Source organism: Coregonus lavaretus (assembly GCF_964263955.1).
Source record: "Coregonus lavaretus genome assembly, chromosome: 25".
In the NCBI taxonomy this organism is placed as follows: Eukaryota; Metazoa; Chordata; class Actinopteri; order Salmoniformes; family Salmonidae; genus Coregonus; species Coregonus lavaretus.
Genome location: NC_140012.1, coordinates 26,501,702 through 26,519,407, shown reverse-complemented (window position 1 = coordinate 26,519,407; position 17,706 = coordinate 26,501,702). Strand labels below are relative to the sequence as shown.

Genomic DNA, 17,706 nt, shown 5'->3' with positions numbered 1-17,706 from the left:
TCTCTCTCTTGCTCTCTCTCTCACTTTCTCTCTCTCTCTCAATTTCAATTCAATTCATATGTTTACCTTACATTGCCAAAGCAAGTGAAATAGATAATAAACAAAAGTAAAATAAACTATAAAAAAGGAACAGTAAACATTACACTCACAAGTTTCAAAGGAATAGACACATTTCAAATGTCATATTATGGCTATGTACAGTGTTATACTAATGTGCAAATAGTTAAAGTACAAAAGGGAAAATAAATATACATAAATATGGGTTGTATTTACAATGGTGTTTGTTCTTCACTGGTTGCCCTTTTCTTGTGGCAACAGATCACAAATCTTGCTGCTGTGATGGCACACTGTGGTATTTCACCCAATAGATATGGGAGTTTATCAAAATTGGATTTGTTTTGGAATTCTTTGTGGGTCTGTGTAATTTGAGGAAAATATGTGTCTCTAATATGGTCATAGATTTGGCAGGAGGTTAGGAAGTGCAGCTCAGTTTCCACCTCATTTTGTGGGCAGTGTGCACATAGCCTGTTTTCTCTTGAGAGCCAGGTCTGCCTACTACGGCCTCTCTCAATAGCAAGGCCATGCTCACTGAGTCTGTACATATAAAGCTGCCCTTCATTTTGGGTCAGTCACAGTGGTCAGGTATTCTGCCACTGTGTACAATCTGTTTAGGGCCAAATAGCATTCCAGTTTGCTCTGTTTTTTGGTAAATTCTTTCCAATATGTCAAGTAAATATATTTTTGTTTTCTCATGATTTGGTTGGGTCTAATTGTGTTGCTGTTGGTGTCCTGGGGCTCTGTGGGGTATGTATGTGTTTGTGAACAGAACCCCAGGCCAGCTTGCTTAGGGGACTCTTCTCTAGGTTCTCTCTCTCTCTCTCTCTCTCTCTCTCTCTCTCACTCACTCACTCACTCTCACTCTCTCTCTCTCACTCACCTTCCCTCTCTCTATTGGGATTTCCCACCTTTTCAGGTGCATCTGTTTCTCCAACCACTATCCCTCCCCTCTCCTCCCTCTCCCATCCTGCACAGCAAATTCTCCAGTATTAAATCAACACTGAGAGTGTTAAATGAACACTGAAGATTTGGACCTGTATATACACTGGAAAGTGTTAAATTAACACACTGCTTGGTGTAAAGCCTTATTTCCCAGAGTGCCTTGCTTTTCGAATTGTAGAGTTACCACCCATGACTGTATTTGTTAGTGACAGAGGCATGGTTGTTGCATTCATCTATTTTCTGTCCTGTGGACTTCATCAAGTGAAATTCTGAGCAAATACACTACCGGTCAAAAGTTTTAGAACACCTATCATTCAAGGGTTTTTCTTTATTTTTACTGTTTTCTACATTGTAGACATCAAAACTATGAAATAACACATATGGAATCATGTAGTAACCAAAAAAGTGTTAAACAAATCAAAATATATTTTATATTTGAGATTCTTCAAATAGCCACCCTTTGCCTTGATGACAGCTTTGCACACTCTTGGTATTCTCTCAACCAGCTTCACCTGGAATGATTTTCCAACAGTCTTGAAGGAGTTCCCACATATGCTGAGCACTTGTTGGCTGCTTTTCCTTCACTCTGCCGTCCGACTCATCCATAACCATCTCAATTTGGTTGAGGTTGGGGGTTTGTGGAGGCCAGGTCATCTGATGCAGCACTCCATCACTCTCCTTCCTGGTAAAATAGCCCTTACACAGCCTGGAGGTGTGTTGGGTCATTGTCCTGTTGAAAAACAAATTATAGTCCCACTAAGCCCAAACCAGATGGGATCGCGTATCGCTGCAGAATGCTTTGATAGCCATGCTGGTTAACTGTGCCTTGAATTCTAAATAAATCACAGACAGTGTCACCAGCAAAGCACCCCCACAACATAACACCTCCTCCTCCATGCTTTACGGTGGGAAATACACATACAGAGATCATCCGTTCACCCACACCGCGTCTCACAAAGACACGGCGGTTGGAACCAAAAATATCCAATTTGGACTCATCAGACCAATGGACAGATTTCCACCGGTCTAATGTCCATTGCTCATATTTCTTGGCCCAAGCAAGTCTCCTCTTCTTATTGGTGTCCTTTAGTGGTGGTTTCTTTGCAGCAATTCGACCACGAAGGGCTGATTGACACAGTCTCCTTTGAACAGTTGATGTTGAGATGTGTCTGTTACTTGAACTCTGTGAAGCGTTTTATTTGGGCTGCAATTTCTGAGGCTGGTAACTCTAATGAACTTATCCTCTGCAGCAGAGGTAACTCTGGGTCTTCCTTTCCTGTGGCGGTCCTCATGAGAGCCAGTTTCATCATAGCACTTGATGGTTTTTGCGACTGCACTTGAAGAAACTTTCAAAGTTTCAGGATTGACTGACCTTCATGTCTTCAAGTAATGATGGACTGTTGTTTCTCTTTGCTTATTTGAGCTGTTCTTGCCATAATATGGACTTGGTCTTTTACCAAATAGGGCTATCTTCTGAATACCCCCCCTACTTTGTCACAACCCAACTGATTGGCATTAAGAAGGAAATAAATTCCACAAATTAACTTTTAACAAGGCACACCTGTTATTTGAAATGCATTCTAGGTGACTACATCATGCAGCTGGTTGAGAGAATGCCAAGAGTGTGCAAAGCTGTCATCAAGGCAAAGGGTGGCTATTTGAAGAATCTCAAGTATAAAATATATTTTGATTTGTTTAACACTTTTTTTGGTTACTACATGATTCCATATGTGCTATTTCATAGTTTTGACGTCTTCGCTATTATTCTACAATGTAGAACATTTTACATTACATTTACATTTTAGTCATTTAGCAGACGCTCTTATCCAGAGCGACTTACAGGAGCAATTAGGGTTAAGTGCCTTGCTCAAGGGCACAACGACAGATTTTTCACCTATTCGGCTCGGGGATTAGAACCAGCGACCTTTCGGTTACTGGCACAACCCTCTTAACCACTAAGCTACCTGCCGCCCCCCCAGAAAATAGAAAATAAAAAATAGTAAAAATAAAGAAAAACCCTTGAATGAGTTGGTGTTCTAAAACTTTTGACGGTAGTGTATGTTATCATTAAAATGCTATTATTTAACACAATACAATACGTATTTTATAAGGCCTTATTTTGAGAGCCTACACTCTAAACAGAACAATGAACTCTGTAAGTGTTGAATTAACACTCATTGGTGTAAAATAACCCCAGTGTTGGTATTAATAACCAGAGTTTAACCGAAACCACGCCAATCATAATCATATTTCCCAGCATACTCTATTGAAAGTTGATTGAAATTTTTTTGGTCTCAATATCTATATTTTTGCATGTACATTGATTGATTAATTAATGTTATGCTTCTCAAATATAAATTACATACATTTTCTAAACTAGTCCAATATGTTACTTGGATTTATTGCACCCGTTACTGAAATAGTTGTTCCAGTTAGATGCTTTAGGTAGTCGTATGTTGCGGTCTTCCCAACCCTGGCAGTCATTCTGAATGCAGGTTGCGGGTGATAAATAAATTCAGAAGGTTGGATATCCCCACTCAGACTGGACTTCAATAGGAATTACACATCACTTTGCAAGCCAGCATAATGTCAAAGACTCCAGTCACCCTAGTCATAGACTGTTCTCTCTGCTACCGCACGGCAAGCGGTACCGGAGTGCCAAGTCTAGGTCCAAAAGACTTCTCAACAGCTTCTACCCCCAAGCCATAAGACTCCTGAACAGCTAATCATGGCTACCCGGACTATTTGCACTGCCCCCCCACCCCATCCTTTTTACGCTGCTGCTACTCTGTTAAGTATTTATGCATAGTCACTTTAACTCTACCCACATGTACATATTACCTCAACTACCTCAACTAGCCGGTGCCCCCGCACATTGACTATGCAACGGTACCCCCCTGTATATATAGCCTCCCTACTGTCACTTTATTCTATTGTATATATAGCCTCCCTACTGTCACTTTATTTTTTACTTCTGCTCTTTTTTTCTCAACACTTTTTTGTTGTTGTTTTATTCTTACTTTTTTGTTTAAAATAAATGCACTGTTGGTTAAGGGCTGTAAGTAAGCATTTCACTGTAATGTCTGCACCTGTTGTATTCGGCGCATGTGACCAATAAAATTTGATTTGATTTGATTTAATGTGACAGGTTGTGTGAATAACCCAACATGTTGGGTTGTTTTGATTACCCCAACATGGGTTAACTTAACCATCAATTGGGTTTTTATTCACTTTCATTCTGGATTGACCAAGCAGCTGGGTATTTTTTTATGTAATCCATAGGTTATTTTCAGGAGGTGTGGCTAATTAGGGGTGTGGCTTTTAGATAATTATTTTTGGCCATCCGTGAGAGTAAATGTCATTCCTGTTGATCATGTTAAGTTTGTACACTGCAATTAAACATTTTCCTTGAATATTATTTCACATTACATATTCTAATACAAAAATATTAACATTATTATTTACATATTGGAACAAAGTGGTTACTATCCCTTTGGGAAATCACATTCATACACTTCTGTAACCTTCATTAAAGCTACAAAAGTGTCAGTGTTCAACCGTAACGTGATAACAATTCAACAGCACAGATTAACTGGAATGACATTTACTCTCACAGCTGGCCAAAAATAACTTCCTGAAAGCCACGCTCCTACTAAGCCAAGCATCCAGTCTTCTGATCTGACCCGCTGGGTCATATCTCAATAACCTATTATCAACAAACCAACCGTTTATTTACTTATTTTTCTACAACTCAACAAAGTGACCCAATGCCTGCAACCCAGCAGTTGGGTCATCCAAACAACTCAGTATTTTTCAGATTGAAAGCCCTCAAAATAAGGCCGTATGAAATACATATTGTATTGTGTTAAACAATCACATTTTAATGATAACATATTCACTTAGGATCGCACTTGGTGAAGTCCATAGGATTGAAAATTGATATATGCAACTAACAAATTCAGTCATGGATGCTAACGCTACAATTAATTCGTAAGGCAAAGCATTCTGGGAAATATGCAAATAAATGTTTACACTATGCAGTGTGTTAATTCAACACTGTTCAGTGTCTATACAGGGCCACACTTTCAGTTTTAATTTAACACTGGGGAATTTGCTGTGTGTCTTTCATCCTCTCCATCTTCTTCCAGAATCCTCTGTCCTTTCATCACCTTCTCTCGTTCCTTCCATTTGTCCTTGCTGTCACAGGCACGGCTTAAGGGCTGTCTGGTAATATCTTCCTCCATGCCAAGACACAGGTTGTTCGCTATAGCCACAAAGTCTGAAGTGGAATTTGACAAGAGACACATCTCCGAGGGCTAGAGAGAAATTACTTTTCCCCTTTAAGTGAAAATGATGCACCACTCAACTCCATAGAGCCTCGTCCTTTGTTCTAAAAAACGACCTCTCTCTCACTCTCATCCTCCTTCCTTCCCCTCTTCCTCCCTTCCCTCCCTCTCTTCCCCGAGGACAGGTTTCCATCTGTGAGTGGTAAATTAACCCTCCAAGTGGCTGTTTAGAGCCAGTGGAAAATGAATTAAGGTCGGTCTGCATCCATGAGCGTGATTCTAACTCATCCGCTTCTGTCAGAGTGGACGTCTCTCTAAACCAGGAGCTCTGGTTCAGGGCTCTGGGCCAACAGACTGGCGTCATGGGAGGAGTGGGATCGGACGGTGTTTGAGGGGGCTTGCTTGCATGCGTGCCTGTGAGAGAGAGAAAGAAAAAAGAATGGAGAGTGAAGGAAACTTTAGTTTGTGTCAGTGTGTCTGTGTATCTTCGGGAAGTAGAGGTACAAGTAAAGATTTATTAAGTAGGAAATGAAGATACCACACTTCCTGGAATATGTCTGATTCTCAGTAAACCCTAGCCTGTCCCTGGTTTACCTTCTGACAGTTCATAATGTGTGCTAAAGCTGCCTCTGTATACACACACGCCTAGACGCCTGTTTCTCTTAAAATCTTTTAAGTTCTGTGAAATTGAGCTGGTAAATCCTGCAGGCGACACAGCAAACTCAGAAGCATGTATTAAAGTTCTTGTGGGTGCTGATTTTTTTGTACCACTGAGAGAAACTCAAGGGAAACCTGTATTTTCTCTATTAGTTGTGGAAGATTACCTATAATTATTTCTGCTGGCCTGATAATGATGCAGGGTTCCCATTTCATATGATGAGCCTTGCATTATAACACAAGGACTACACCTTTTGTAAGAAATGTGCAATATAAATGTCATGAATTGCAGAGATTTGTCATCAGATGTTTCAAGGGAGGAGCTGGGCAGATTGCACACACACACACACACCTCATTCATGCACAAACACACACACACACCTGCTCATTCATCCCATAACAAATTGAATCCATTCATTTCATTGTTATTCATATGTTTATTCATATATTTAATGAACTCGCTAATTCCTTTGTGTGTATGTAGGCGAGGAGGCCCTTGGAAAGCACTATTAAACTTTAGTCATTCTCCTACTGACTCTCTTCACTTCTTTGATGTGGAGGAGACCTTCTGTTCTTCCGTCTGTCTGTCCGTCCATGTACCCACTCCAGGGGCGGACTAGCCATCTGACATTTCGGGCAAATGAAATACCAGGGCCGATTTCTGGTGCCAGTCCGCCCCTGACCCACTCCTTACAGGAGATGAGACCCAGGAGGGGCTGTGCATTAACACAGTGATCGCTGTAGGAGAGTCATCATGTTCAGTTGCGATGAGTTTCCGTCTCCTGGGGTTTTGAGGATGTAGCCCAAGCCATCGCCAGACAGCCATTTCACTAATTTCAGTATTTAGTTGTTATTGTCAAAATGTCCTCTGCCATTGTTAGAAATTACTAAGATATACTAAAGCATATCTGTCCCTCAGTTTCCTTTAATTAAAAACATACAATGACGACAATGCTCTCTCTCTCTCTCTCTCTCTCTCTCTCTCTCTCTCTCTCTCTCTCTCTCTCTCTCTCTCTCTCTCTCTCTCTCTCTCTCTCTCTCTCTCTCTCTCTCTCTCTCTCTCTCTCTCTCTCTCTCTCTCTCTCTCTCTCTCTCTCTCTCTCTCTCTCTCTCTGCCAAGAGTGTGCAAAGCTGTCATCAAGGCAAAGGGTGGCTACTTTGAAAAATCTCAAATCTCAAATAAATGTTGATTTGTTTAACACTTTTTTGGTTACTACATAATTCCATATGTGTTATTTCATAGTTTTGATGTCTTCACTATTGTTCTACAATGTAGAAAATAGTAAAAAATAAAGAAAAACCCTTGAATGAGTAGGTGTGTCCAAACCTTTGACTGGTACTGTATATCCTGCCTCTGGACACTTATGTCCTCCCATTTCCCCGTCCATTTTGGTCAAGTTTCATGCATGTATCATAAATGTCTCAGTATGAGTTTGATGTGTGTTTAAGTGTGTGTGTGTGTGTGTGTGTGTGTGTGTGTGTGTGTGTGTGTGTGTGTGTGTGTGTGTGTGTGTGTAAGTGTGCATGTCTATAGGGCATTCGGGGTTCAGGCTGTGTATCCTTCCACTTCATGTCCTGTCATTACCCTATCCCTTTTGGTCAAGTTTCAAACATGTTTCTGAGTTATTCTCTGAACGTGTGAGTGTGTGAGTGTGTGTTTGTGTGTTCTATAAACTTTGTGCGGCATTCAGGGTTAGGGTGATATCTTTCTTCTAGTCTACACTCCCATGTCCTGCTGTAATTTTACCCACATTTTATCCCAATGATCTAACTCTCTATTTCACAACAGATGATACCACAGTCTGATATTGGAGTTATAATGAACTTTTTAAACATTGTCTCCATACTTTTTACTTTCATCTCCATTTCCATATCTAATGTGATGCTCCCATCCAGGAAAGGTGATAGCCTAGCCTCCACTGTCCACTCTGTCCAGAGCGCTCATAACACATCAGTCTACACAGCCGAGAGACGGGTCAAAGATTCTGTGAATCCATTCCAATCCACTGAATGACTAGATGGCCGGGATAGTGGCCCATATTAACTTCCGCCACTCACTTTGTCTGCAGACAAAGGGGTTGGTGTAGAGAGCGGTAATGACTCCCTGTGTAATTGTGTGTCTCACCGCAACCATGTCTAAACAAACAATGCTCTGAAGAGGAAGATTATACAGTTTATGTCTGGTCGGCACCTTACACTGTGCACACACACTCTAAAATGCTCAAATCCACACACACGCACCAGCCGCTCATGCACACACACACAGTGGGATCAGCCTTGATAAGCTCCAATCAGACACCTCTCATTTAAACAAGCAGCACAGATGGAAATGAACCTAGCTATAACCAGATGAACCCAGATAACTATTTTCAGTATTTTCAGTCATTTGAGGACTCATCTATATCATTAACTGGGTGGTTCGAGCCCTGAGTGCTGATTGACTGAAAGCTGTGGTATATCAGACCGTATGCACAGGTTTGCCCCCCAAAATATTTGTACTGTTTTAATTACCTTGGTACCCAGTTCACAATAGCAATAAGGCACCTCAGGGGTTTGTGGTATATGGCAATATACCAAGGCTAAGGGCTGTATCCATAAGAACAGCCCTTAGCCATGGTATATTAGCCATATACCACACCCCCTCTGGTCTTATTGCTTAAATATAGTACCGTAAGTCACTTAACTCCAAAAGTCAAAGCCTTTGGGGGGGACGTTCCTAAGCTAACATATGGAATTGTTTTAAAATGGTCATACTATGGATCATTTAGGTATTTGATTTGGAATTTTAATACCCCTGTAAGTATCAAAAAAATATATTTAAAAAATATTTGATTTAATATTTAATTGGGCCTTTACTACTATAGCCCATAGAAATACATTGTATAACATATTCATAGATGGCAAAACAGACAGTCAAAAAATAAATCATAAGGAATAAGGCTTTGAAGTGTCTGTCCTACATCTAGAAGATATACGAAAGCTCAGAAAATATTTTAGTTTTCTGGACACAAAACTACCTCCATACTTTCATTCATTTTTTAAAACCAGTACTTGTTACCTTCAGACAAGTCCTGTGACACTTGTGGGGGTCGTAGAGCAAAACGGAGAACAGCATTGTGTTCACAAGAGTCTCATCTTTCCATAGAGTGGAAAACGTTCGGAAGCTACGTTTCCGCGAGAAGACCGATTTTCGGGATGTCTCATGGTCTGACAAACACCGCTGTAGCTCGGCCACCTTCCACCGCAGATGGGGAAGGCCAACATAGATACGGTGGATTGAGATGCAGCCCATGCAAAAAATATCTCTGGTTTAAACTGATGGATTTGATGGGGACTTTTTTATGATGTTACTTAGATTGACGCACAGGTGCGGGGGTCTCTTCCTACAATTTGGTGCCTGGTTTTCTTCATTTTAACCTCAAAAGAAGCATGTTGTCCCATTACATGCCATTGGCCACTTGATATTCCGCTGTGTTGTGTATTTTTTATTATTATTTTTTGCTTTTTTGTGTTTGGAATGTAATGGTTGCTAAGAGAGATCATGCTATCATAATTCAAATAATTAAACATTTGTAGGACAATTTTGAATCTGTAGAATGACTACATGATCCAAAACTGATAAGCCTGTAGTCTATATGTTGAAGGCTAACTATATAGACGGGTGGGTTGTTTAGCAACAAAACCGTAGTGTGCGCAACATTGGCCCAAAATTGTCAACGCCAGAGGATTATTACAACATAAACTATAGTTAGTCTCCAAATGTTTATTGAAAACATAAATGCATTTACACAATAAGCACTTGTCTCTCAAATACAACCTTACAGTTGTTGGTTAGCTAGCTAGTGAATGTTAGCCATATTAGCATAAGTTAAAAAATCTTAAAACAAAGCATGGTATCAAGAACAAGATACAACTATCTGAAACATCCCACATGGCAGCTTCTTGTCATTGTTACTAGATATCTGACCATTCAGAATCATAACACATAGCCTTCTGCCCCATCGATACGTGCGCATATAAATACATGGCTCTGTGCACATCATTTTCATGACGTTGTCAGGCAACCCGTCTATGGGACAAGGCCCAGGTAAAATGGAGACTCAATATAACCTCAATATAACCTGTGGTAACCAGTTGCATTTGCATATAATACAATTATTTTTCTATGCTTACCGTCATGAAAGATTAAATTGCATTGAATTGCATTAATCAAACCCTTTAGGACATTTAAATGTCAAGAAGAAAGGACACTAGAGGAAGATTGGCGTTCTTTAACAAGTTTTAATGTCAAGTGCACAAGTACAGTGAAATGCCTTTCTTGCAAACTCTAAACCCAATAATGCAGTAATCAATATCAATGTAGTACTAAAAATAACATAAGGTAGAACAAAAACACGAGAAATTAAAACAAGAAATAAGAAAAACACGAGAAAGTAAGAAGCTATGTACAGGGTCAGTTCCAATAACATATTTATAATGTCCAGGGATACTGGAGAGATAGAGGTAGATTATGTATAGAAAAAGGTGACTAGGCATCAGGATGTATGATAAACAGAGTAGCAGCAGCGTAAAGTAAGATTGTATGTGAGTGTGTGTGTGTGCATGCGTGTGTGTAGAGTCAGTGTGTGTACATGTTATGTGTGTATTGGAGTGTCAGTGTGCATGAGTGTTTAGAGTCCTGTGAGTGTGCACAATTAAATCTGTTGGGGTGGTATGCAAATTGGAGTGGGTCTAGGGTGACTGGGAAGATGGATTGATGTGTGCCATAACCAGCTTTTCAAAGCACTTCATGATTACAGATGTGAGTGCTATAGGGCGGTAGTCATTGTGGTATGAAGCCTTAGCGTTATTGGGAACAGGAATGATGGTAGTCATCTTAAAACACGTGGAGATTACAGACTAGGACAAGGAGAGGTTGAAAATTACTGTGAGTATACCTGCCAGTTGATTTGTGCATGCTCTGAGAATGTGACCTGGCACTCAGAGCATGGCACTGATTGACAGACGAGGGTTTGGGCATGAGAAGGGCACATTGTAGCACAGTCTCCCACTAACATTATCTCTAGACACTTAATTAAGTAGGCCTACATATTTCAGTGGTTGCCATGGTACGCACTACAGAACGATTGCATTCTTATATGGCTTCTTGTATATGGTTAAATAAATAAACTGTCTATAACTTATTAATCAAAATCGTATGGCTCAACACCCATGTAGATTTGAGCTGTGAAAATATTTGGCTACAGGACAATGATGATAGGCTATGCACAACCATAGCCCCAGGAAGTAGTTTTTGCCCAGGCTGGTGCTGCAAATGGCTACATTGGTATGCTAATACAGGACTATTAAAGGCCCAGTGCACTACTTCGTGAAAAAAAAAGTTTAAAAAATATATTTTTATTTTTACAGGTCAGAGAGAGAGCGAGAGAGAGAGGGAGAGCGAGAGAGAGAGAGAGAGAGAGAGAGAGAGAGAGAGAGAGAGAGAGAGAGAGAGAGAGAGAGAGAGAGAGAGAGAGAGAGAGAGAGAGAGAGAGAGAGAGAGAGAGAGAGAGAGAGATATGCAACCCCATCCCTTCATTTGGAGTGAGGGTGATATTAATTTCTGTCTGCGTTCCATTCCAAAAACGTTCTACCTCCCATCTGTCCTCTTCCATTCACTTTCCCTTCACTGATCAGATTCAGTAGCTTAAGTAAGGTCAAAAGAGTTAGCTGTCATCTATCCATTCCTGTCAGATGTAGGAGAGGGAACGAGGACAGAGAGGAGGCCAGGTCTGAGTGCGAGCGCGCGAGAGCGCAGGTCCTGCTTCCTCTAGTCACACTGAGAAATATTGCATTGTCCATGGTCGGAGTGAACATACCGCGCGCGCTCCAGCCGAGTTATATTGAACAGGACCGCACTTCAGTGGCGAAATGTATATACTGTTTTTCAGTTAAACGCACTGAGTATTGGATTATTATGATCTCTTTCGGCAAGGCGACAACTAACTCTAGATGTATGGGTGAAATCCTCATCTCACCACTGAAACAGGGGCGGCGCGCAGCCCATGTCTTTGGGTCTCACCTGTGTGCGCGTCTGAATTGGACACTACACACAGCGCAAACGATGTGAGAACAAGCGGGAGATGAATCTAACGAATTTTTACTCCAATTTTGGACATTTATTTTCAACGAATCTTTCACGTTTGGGACCTCAACATGAGCACAATAACTGCAGTTTACAGGAGGATACCAACCCCTTACCGGACTTGTTCTTATTTTCGGGACACGAACCGAGCACCATCGTGTTGGTGGTTATGTACTCCCTGTCCTTCCTCACGGGATGCGGAGGGAACATTATGGCTCTCCTGGTCCTCACCCGAAAGAGGACCGGTCTGGCGGGGGTGTCGGCGACCCGCAGACTGCTGGTCAACTTGGCGGTGTGTGACATGATGGTGGTGTGTGTGTGCATGCCAGTTAACCTGGGACACCAGGTCTACAACGCCTGGGTGTTCGGGGAGTTTCTGTGCCGCACTGTGCCGTTCGTTCAGGCGGTATCGGTGTCTGCGAGCGTCCTGAGCCTGGCTGTGATCAGTTTGAACCGCTACTACAGCGTGCACAATCCTCTCCACGCCCGGTTCTTTTTTACCGGGCGTCGGATACTGTTTATGATCTGTGTGGTGTGGAGCGTGTCGTCGGGGCTGTGCATACCGCTCCTCTTCATGAACACCACCCAGACTCTGTCGCTGCTGGACGTCACCGTTACTGTGTGCGTGGAGAGCTGGAACGAAGTCAAACTGAAACAGAGATATAGCTTCCTGCTCTTCTGCTCTCTCTACGGCTTCCCCGTGTTGTTTAACCTGGTTATAAGCGTGCTGACCGGCTGGAAGCTGTGGGGCACCGATGACAAACGGACGCAAGATTCAAATACATTTGGCGTTAAGCTATCACTGTCCCGTCTCAAAGTGCGTAAAAGGATCGCCAAGATGGTGCTGTCGCTAGTTGTGCTTTTCACCCTGTCCTGGCTACCTCTGTATGTAGTGGACATATGGTTAGACTTGAACATGACTGCATCTTTAGAGAAAGAGGATGATGTGAACCATGTCAACCACGAGTGGATTCTACAAGGGAGACCCTTTGCGCTATGGCTGGGTCTGACCAACTCCGCTCTCAACCCGCTCTGTTATTGTTTCGTGGGGAACTTGCACAGGTCTGCGAAACGGTTCAGGAAAAGCTACCGACAGAAACTGTCGTCAGTGTTCAGTCTGTCGCCACAGCAGTCCACCATGGCTATGGGCAGCACCTCAGTGCCCAAAGTCGTGCCCTATAGCAGAGCGCAATCGGAGAAGCGCAGCGCGGAGATGCGCGCATCGAGCAAGTACGCCAATCTAGGCGACAAACTAACCAAGAGCAAGAGCCTGTCCTCTGTGGCAGTGTGTGAGACTGTTTTCGACTGATTGACAGAGACAAATCAAATGTAGGCCTACCTGGTTACAGGGTGAAGGTCATAGTTATGTATCCAATGGACTGGAAAGCGTTCATCCTACAGTTCAAAATGAGATATTCTGTGAAAATCTGTCCATTTTTCAACGCAACCTCCAAAGCAAATGGAGATATTTGCCATAACTGCAAGGAACAGATTAGAGTGTTGCCCTTTTCATTATGAAGTGTGGTGTTTGTATTATGGAGTGTGTTGCCGCTTTAAAAACGGCCCATGATTCCAGGATTGTTGAAGAATCAAACGGTCCATGTAAATGATGAGCATGAGGTCTTATACCTAATGATCTTTTGGGACTTGGCTTCACTGAATCCAATTTCAAACAGGCTATTTGATGTTGTTTTCATGTGTACAAAATAATGTGCATCTCATTAAATTGTGGATAATAGGCTAGTTGTCTTTATCATGATTCAAAATAAATCATGTGTACAATGTATAGCCCACTCCCTGTTTAAATACTCTAATATATCTAATTTACCCTCAAGTCCTATGAAGTAGAACTCATCCATCAACATTCAATTCGAAGTCAACGAAATGAGCTGTATCCAAAACTTAAATCTTGTCAATTATAAAACCATTAAGCATGAGTTCAATTATAAGGCTACATTGTATGACTATAATTCTGTAGTTATTCGTCCAAGTCCATTCAAATTGCTTCTAATAATTGTTTAATTAGACAATTGTAAGACCATCATATTTTATATGCCTAGTTATTATTCCATGTCGATTTAAATTGCCTCCATAATGGGCGGTAGATGGTCTGGATGGATATCTCCATTCATCATTTCTCTGGCAAGGCTGTGACGCATGTCTTTTGGCAGACGGATCGCTCCCTGTTGACTGGCACCATTATGAGTTGAGTTGGCTCCTTCGCAGGGTGGGATGGGGCCCCGCTGGTGGCCGGGACACGGAGCCTGATTTCCAGATTTTAAATGGTACTGCTGAGACTGCTCGAGCCCTGATATGTGGTCACCTACCGCTGCCCACCACCAATCATGCTGACGCATAAATAGAGGAGCCCTGGCACAAAAATCAATCTCCTGCCATCTGCAGTTACTGAGGCCTGATTTCTCTCCACACAGCATGGAAGATCCCTGGATATATTGTAAAAGTTTTACTTAAGCCATTTGGGTTCTTTGAAGGTAGACGGATACACACCGCCGCATTAAGGTGCCTCCAACCTCTTGTGAATTACTGTTTGTCTGTAATGGATTTGACAGAGACATCAGAGAGAGAAGGGAGCTCAGATTACATTAACAAAGCCTTCCTTCAAGGACTCTCACAACCCTTCAAGCTTCTCTGCCTCGGTGTTTCTGTAAGGCTTGGACCACTGCAAGATAGTTTAGCCAAGTGGGTCTTTCAGTGCATGTGAGATATACCAGCGTTTCTTAGAAAATTTGATTCATATTTTAAAAAATCGGAAAACTTTACCAATGTTGACAAAAGAAAATACGCTAGACAAGGTAGGATCTTTATGTGTCGGTAAAATGAATTATGCGAGAAATGTCGGTGGAAACGCTTTTATGCACAAATATTGATATTATTACCATAATATCGAAGTAAACTTGGAGTCATGCGATGACATGTTGTGTGGTCCTCCCACTACGACTCGGGAAACCATGCAGTTTATTAGGCTACAGATGCAATTTATGATGAACTTCACAGGGTGGTGAAAGTGCAAGGTGATGAGGTTGATGCTCCTTTCCAATAAATATCGAGGGTCTTATTCTGGGGACATGATAATCGATGCTTGGCTGCCATTTGACAAATAATAAAATAATCTCGCTCCTTTGTCCATAATAATAATCTTATCATGTAGGCCAGGGTTTCCCAAACTTGGTCCTCGGGACCCCAAGGGGTGCACGTTTTGTTTTTTGCCCTAGCACTACACAGCTCATTCAAATAATCAACTAATCATCAAGTTTTGATCATTTGAATGTGCTGTGTAGTGTTAGGGCAAAACCCAAAACGTGCACCCCTTGGGGTCCCAAGTTCGGGAAACGCTGATGTAGGCTATAGAGTACCACAGTATGAGTCATAATACCCATAAAACCTAGCAGTCAAACAAGGAAATGGTTCCATTCATTTTTCCCATAGGAGATTTCAGAAACACTTCAAATAAGGGCTGTGTTTCGTGTAGGCTTATCCTGGCGTGCTGTTTTGATAACAGTGTAAATCTCTCTAGGATAAGGTTACTTTTATCAATATATTCACCTGTATTTACCCCCCAAAAATGAAATTCTAATTAGCTGCTAATGTGGCTATCAAAAGAACTACAAATGTCATGATGAACTGGACAAGACTGCCGAACCGAGGCAAAGGTAAGAATCTCTGGATTAACTTTCTAATGTTAGCTAAATTTATAAATGAATAAATTAGCAAAATATATTTCCTGCTGAAAGGTTAATTTATCTCCCAGTGTCTGTTAGAAAGAAGACTGAACTAGGTTTCCTCTAGGATTTTGCCTGTGCTTATAGTTGTATTCCGTTTCTTTTTACCCTATAAAACTCCCTAGTCCTTGCCGATGACAAGCATACCCATAACATGATGCAGCCACCACCATACTTGAGAATATGAAGAGTGGTGCTTAGTGATGTGTTGGATTTGAGTGGTTTCTCTGAGCGGTTTCCTTCCTCTCCGGCAACTGAGTTAGGAAGGACGCCTGTATCTGAGTAGTGACTGTGTGTATTGATACAAAGTGTAATTAATAACTTCACCATGCTCAAAGGGATATTCAATGGCAGTTTTAAAAATTTATTTTACCCATCTACCAGTTCTTTGCAAAGCATTGGAAAACCTCCCTGGTCTTTGGGGTTGAAATTCACTGCTCTACTGAGGGACCTTACAGATAATTGTGCTGTTTGAAACCGGGTGGTGAAGCGGTCTAAGGCACTGCATCTCAGTGCTTGAGGCGTCACTACAGATACTCTGGTTCAATTCCAGATTGTATCACAACCGGCCGTGATTGGGAGTCTCTTAGGGCGGCGCACAATTGGCCTGGGTTTGGCTGGGGTAGGCCGTCATTGTAAATAAGAATTTGTTCTTAACTGACTTGCCTAGTTAAATAAATAAAAGAATGTGTGGGGTACAGAGATGAGGTAGTCATTCAAAAATCTTGTTGCACAGAGTGAGTCCATGTGAAAATTCATACTCCTTAACTTATTTAGGCTTGCCATAACGAAGGGGTTGAATACTTATTGACTCAAGAAATTTCAACTTTTCATTTTCTATTAATTTGTAAAATATTCTAAAAACATAATACCACTTTGACATTATAGGGTGTGTAGGCCAGTGACACAATCTCAATTTAATCCATTTTAAATTCAGGCTGTAACAAAACAAAATGTGGAAAAGGTAAAGGGGTGTGAATACTTTCTGAATGCAGTTTAAGTGATGACTAATCCCTAGAGGTACCGCTATTAAAATGTGTTCTGACCTTAATGGGACTTCCTGGATAAATAAAGGTTAAATAAAAAAATACAAATAAAGGATTCTGACAACCACATTAATCTTTAGACCTCTCCCTTGTGGAAGGAGTTGTCCTTAAATTAAACCATGATTATGATCAATTTCTGAAGATGGACATTAATATGGACCTGACCAAGCGAAAGGGTCTGTGGTTTGGAAAGAAAATGACATATCCCAAACAAATCAATACAATAAAGTCCTGGGAGGAAAGAAGCATAAAGTAGCGTTTCTAAACATTTTATGGGTCAGTGGTCGTTCTGGACAGGTCAATACCTCAGTCCGCTAGATGTTTTATGACTCTGCAGTCATTTGTGGAAGAAACATATATACGGGACAGTTGAGCTAACGTGCGCTAATGTGATTAGCATGACTGTTGTAAGTAACAGCAAACTTTCCAGGACATAGACATGTCTTATATGGGCAGAAAGCTTACATTCTTGTCAATCTAACTGCACTGTCCAATTTACAGTAGCTATTACAGTGAAAAAATACCATGCTATTGTTTGAGGAGAGTGCACAACAAAAAAAACGTATCACGGCAACTGGTTTGATAGTCACCTCTGAAGGTAAATAATGTACTTACATTCAGTAATCTTGCTCTGATTTGTCATCCTAAGGGTCCCAGAGATCAAATGTAGCATAGTTTTCTTTGATAAAATCCATTTTTATATTCAAATGTAGGAACTAGGTTCTACAGTTTGAACCCCTGCTGTCTCTGGCTCCACACCCACACCGCCCGGCCATCTAGATGTGTGAAAGTTAGTGTATAAGCTAATGATCCATCATGACATTCCTGGGAGTGTGTAAACTTACAAAAATGAT

General features: G+C 41.3%; 2 protein-coding genes across 2 annotated transcripts in view; both read left to right on the top strand.

Moving 5' to 3' along the window:
• The window catches only part of LOC311100351 (putative nuclease HARBI1), a 1,214,110-nt gene that overhangs the window by 921,919 nt on the left and 274,485 nt on the right, over positions 1-17,706 (top strand). The gene's annotated exons all lie outside the window — the stretch shown is intronic.
• Positions 12,065-13,375, top strand: LOC311100881 (galanin receptor 2a-like; the record flags this gene model as incomplete). The annotated part of the gene is made up of 1 exon (XM_084141876.1): positions 12,065-13,375. The coding sequence occupies one exon, from the start codon at positions 12,065-12,067 to the stop codon at positions 13,373-13,375; it is 1,311 nt and encodes a 436-aa protein (XP_083998002.1).